At 38.3% G+C, this 4534-nt stretch overlaps 1 protein-coding gene across 1 annotated transcript; it reads left to right on the top strand.

The window, feature by feature from the left end:
- Positions 1-3251: 3251 nt before the first annotated feature.
- LOC115880034 lies at positions 3252-3890 on the top strand. The gene has a single exon (XM_030897148.1). It carries the CDS (start codon positions 3252-3254, stop codon positions 3888-3890), a length of 639 nt encoding a protein of 212 aa, XP_030753008.1.
- Positions 3891-4534: the final 644 nt, after the last annotated feature.

Raw genomic sequence — 4534 nt, 5'->3', positions numbered from 1 at the left:
GGATTTAAACAATGTTTGTGCTGGCGTACTTGTTGAAATGGACACGTCGTGTGAGCGCCTCACTTGCCGATGTTGTTTACAAAGTGGGGACTGGTGGGGATACTTGCCAAGTACGGAAATATTGGCGTATTTGCCAAGTAGACTAGTCGTGAGAATGCGCCTTTATATTTATAGCTAATTCAATACTATCAGACACTCGTCTACACCAACATCATTTTATACGCATCTTCTAATTCCGCTTTGCGATTTCTCGGCTCGACAAACATCATCCCCATTAACATTTTACTTATAATCAAGACATGTAAATCTCGCAGCCGCCGCCTTGATGTATATGCACTTTCGTTTTAACGGATTTTCCTCTGAGTTTTACATTAAAACAGCGCACTTACCAAAGCTTTTCGGGCGGAATTGGACTTAAATTGAATAGTTAAATGCCACACGTACACAGCCATTCCAATTTAACTCCTGAAAGAAGAAGAAAGGAATGACTGCAAAAGTTGTGTGAGCATCAAATATATTAAACGTATATAAAGATTCATATAAAGGAAACCTATCCGCATATACGACAAGATTGTAACGTTTTTAGTTCGTTACATGTCTTTTTTATATATAATATATGATGTCTGGCCTATCATCACCGGATTCCCTCTCGTTCAGGCCGGATAGTTTATTTGACGCGTAATTTTTACGTTCTCTAGTCGCCAACCCTGTTATCGTTCGACACAACCCTGTTACTATTCTGTGTAGGCGCGCGCTGTCAACATCGCTTCTGTCAACTCTCCGTGCTTAACCTCACTTTGTTTTGACGCTCTGTTGTATCCCAGCTTTTAGAAATGGTGATTATTTAAATCTTGCTGTATAATCTGAATCAGCTGCTATTTCAAAGCAACAGGTAAAGATGAAATATTATCCTTATAGATTCGATATTATTATTGAATATTTTAGGGTAGAGTTACGGATGTCCCAACTTGTATTTGTGTTTTGCTGGCACGTTGGCGTCCCTTTTCTTTTGTCCTCCAGAATGTCACATGGAAGAAAGGACATGTTGTTTATTATTTATTGAGCCCTCGGAAGTATTTCGAGGTAGGTTTATTTTGTTTATTAGACCTTGTTTGGTTTTAAACAAGAGTTTCATATTTTTAGGGTCCAAGATACGGATTGTGTCCAAGGTACGGACTATTTCCAAGGTACGGACAGTGTCCAAGGTACGGACTATTTTCAAGGTACGGGTAGTGCCTTATGTACAGACATTATCTTATGTACAGATGTCCTGTGGACGAGTGTCCCCAGTAAGAACGATTTTTTCTTACATCTAAGTACCACAGCGTCCATGTAGCTTGAGTCCCATGCTGCTTCACTCACATTTCTAAGCTTAGTCAGTAGCTACGGCTGTAAGGATTCATGGTGTCCTCAATCTGGCCCCTTTTGTTGTTTTGACCAACAGGATCGCCGACAGACAGTACAGAGATGCTAGACCACCTCACGCTGCTACTGTTTGAAGCAAGGTTACATAAAAGAACAGCTAAGTGTATATTTAAGTTCTAGTTTTACATTTAACATCTAAAACATTTTCAGTCTTAAACAATAACGTACATCTTAAGTAATATCGTACAGACTATGTTCAGTGGTTAGATTGTTAAGAACATTCATGTCGATATAATCTTTAAGATATAATTTAGATCTTAGGTTTCATTGCATTACATCTTGTAATGGTATTACTTTTATAGATATTATTGCACTATTTTAATAGATGGATAATCAAACATAGATTCTAGAATCTACAGGTGTAACATCTTCGATTTAGCATCATATGGAATATATCAAATTAATTAAAGTAATGCTACATTTCATATTTTCTCTTAAACTTTACATGTCCTGTATTTTATCGTAGTTGTTTTCTATTGATATTTAGTACGACTCCTACCACCACTTTCTTTGACATATAACCACTATATATTTACTAGAACTCTACAATGTCATGTATCAGCAAAGAACGTCATGAATAAATATAGTCATTAGTTTTAAGTATTACACAACTGTGTTTTCTTTCTCTGTACATGCCTGGCGCCAAATATCTATATATCTTTTGTTAATTATTACTGATTAATTTTCTCTCTAATGAAATACCTTATCCACGACTGCTCTCCGATGAAAAGCTGCCGTTCGCAGTGGTAGTGGTTTAAAAAACGCTACAAGATATTGGAATTCTTAAAATCAGAATACCGTTTTATTTCCAAAGTAACTCACCTCTATAACTTTTCTATTTCTTCGGATGAAAAACAGATATGTTATGTTAGTATATGACATAAATAGTTACTTACTGCCATTACTCGCTGACGAGTATTTGACACGCATCAGAAGATGGTTACGCAAGGCATTTTCTTTCATGAAGCGCTGCTAATCTGTGCTGAATTAGAGATATTGGTCTTTTCCGAAATCAAACTGGTAACCAAGGTAATTGAATTCCGCTACATATTTCAATAGTTCTTCTCCGATTTTTATTGCATTGTTATGATTTTCCGGTGTAATTGAATCATGTGATTAACTGGTGTTAATCACATGATTTTAGTTTTATCGATGTTCAGCTTAAGGTCCAAAGCCTCGTATGCCCAGGTATGTGTTCAGCATTTCATCTAATTGCTGTAACGTCTTTGCAACTAGAGCGCAGTCATCAGCGTATTGAAGTTCTGCGATGAATTTTATACGTATTTTTGCCCTGAGTCTTTTTATGTTGAACAGAGCACCGTCATATGTGTATCTAATGCTTATTCCTCTTTCCTGCAGTTTGCTGTCCACTATAATAGAGAGCGCTGCCATGAATATGTTAAATAGGACAGGCGCTAAGATACATGCTGCCTAACTCCTGTGTTTGTTAGGAAGGGATCGCTCAGTGATCCATGATAGTGGCACTCTAGACTTGTTGTTATGGAGGCTTTTACACACTGCAAGAAATTTGTTAGGCACTCCGAACTTTCGCATAATCGCCCAAAGTGCATCTCTGTTTACAGAGCCAATTAAAATACACTCATCGGCAAAAGTCTTGCACCCCCCAGACAAATTTATTTCTTTGCATAGCATATTGTTGTGGCTATGTGTACAAATACCTTAATATGTGTCTACAAAAAATAGGTCATAAAAGCAATGAAAGAAAATCTTATCGATGGAATGTGTATGGTTTTGCTATTTGCGGTCAAATTTTGTTTCTCAGTTCGAGTTCAATCTTGTAGTAAGCGTTGTGACCGGCGACAAAAATGCCAGGGCACGAAATTTCTGCCTTCGATAGGGCCCGAATTATCGCTTTGCATGAAGAAGGTCTCAGCAGGCAGCAAATTGCTGATCGTTTAAATTTAGTGCGAAGTACTGTAAGCCGAATTATACAACGGTATATGGACACCGGAAATGTAAGATCTCGTCCTAGGTTGGGTCGTCCAAATGTAACGACTGAACGACAGTATCGCTACTTGGCTCAATTTGCCAGAAGATTTCGGTCAGTTCCAATTCGAGAGCTACGATCTCAGTTTCAACGAACTTACCACCGAGTGATATCAAGCCGAACCATTTCCAGGCGACTTTCTAATGCTGGATTGCGGCGTAGACCTCCACTGCGAGTCCATCTATTAACTTTACATCATAAGCAAAGGAGGCTACAGTGGGCTAGAGAACACCAGAACTGGTTATTACCTCAGTGGAAAAACGTAATTTTCACTGACGAAACCAGGATAGGTTTGATCAGTGATGACTATCGTCAGCGAGTGTGGAGGGAGGCAGGGAGGTGGCATCGCTTCAATACAGCCCTTGCTATTGCTCCTTATCAAGGAGGAACTGAGATGTTCTGGGGTGGCATCATGTACAATAGGCGAACAGAGCTCATTCATACTCGAAGATACTGAGGTGATGAACGCCCATTTGTATGTGGAACTGTAATCAGACCAATAATTTATCCACTGCGAGAAGAAATCGGCAATAATTTTATTCTCATGGATGATAACGCTCGTCCTCACAGAGTTAGGATGGCCCAGGAAGCATTAAATGAAGAGGAAATAACTTATCTGGACTGGCCTCCACTCTCCACCGACATGAATCCTATTGAACATGTCTGGGACTACATCACCAGAGCTGTATTTCGCAGAAATAACCCACCAATAAATCGCCAGGAGTTGATCATTGCCGCTCAAGAAGAATGGCAGAACTTACCTCAAGAAACCATAAACAACCTTATAGTGGGGATGCCCCGACGACTGGATGCACTCATAACAAATCGAGGAGGCAATACTTTATATTGTAACCTGAATTTTGCCAGAATTTATTATTTGTTTATTTATTTTCTCTTTTTTGTCAAACATTTTTCTTCATGGAATTTGCTTTTTTTTTGTATTTTGGCAAAATATATTATTAAACTTGGTGAAAGTTTTCCCTTTTTTGTGTTATTTTTTAACATAGCTTTAGCATCTATTGATTTCCACGAAAATTAGTTTGAAATGTAATTTTTTATTAAAATAGTAAGGGGGTGCAAGACTTTTGCCGATGAGTTTAT

Source organism: Sitophilus oryzae, unplaced genomic scaffold (genome assembly GCF_002938485.1).
Source record: "Sitophilus oryzae breed Bouriz unplaced genomic scaffold, Soryzae_2.0 scaffold_1607_pilon_pilon, whole genome shotgun sequence".
NCBI lineage: Eukaryota > Metazoa > Arthropoda > Insecta > Coleoptera > Curculionidae > Sitophilus > Sitophilus oryzae.
The sequence above is the reverse complement of the archived record's forward strand: the minus strand, read 5'-3'. Positions and strand labels throughout refer to the sequence as shown.

What these genes read in the sequence shown, in the direction of transcription:
- LOC115880034 (XM_030897148.1), top strand. Translation starts at nt 3,252, where the DNA reads ATGCCAGGGCACGAAATTTCTGCCTTCGATAGGGCCCGAATTATCGCT.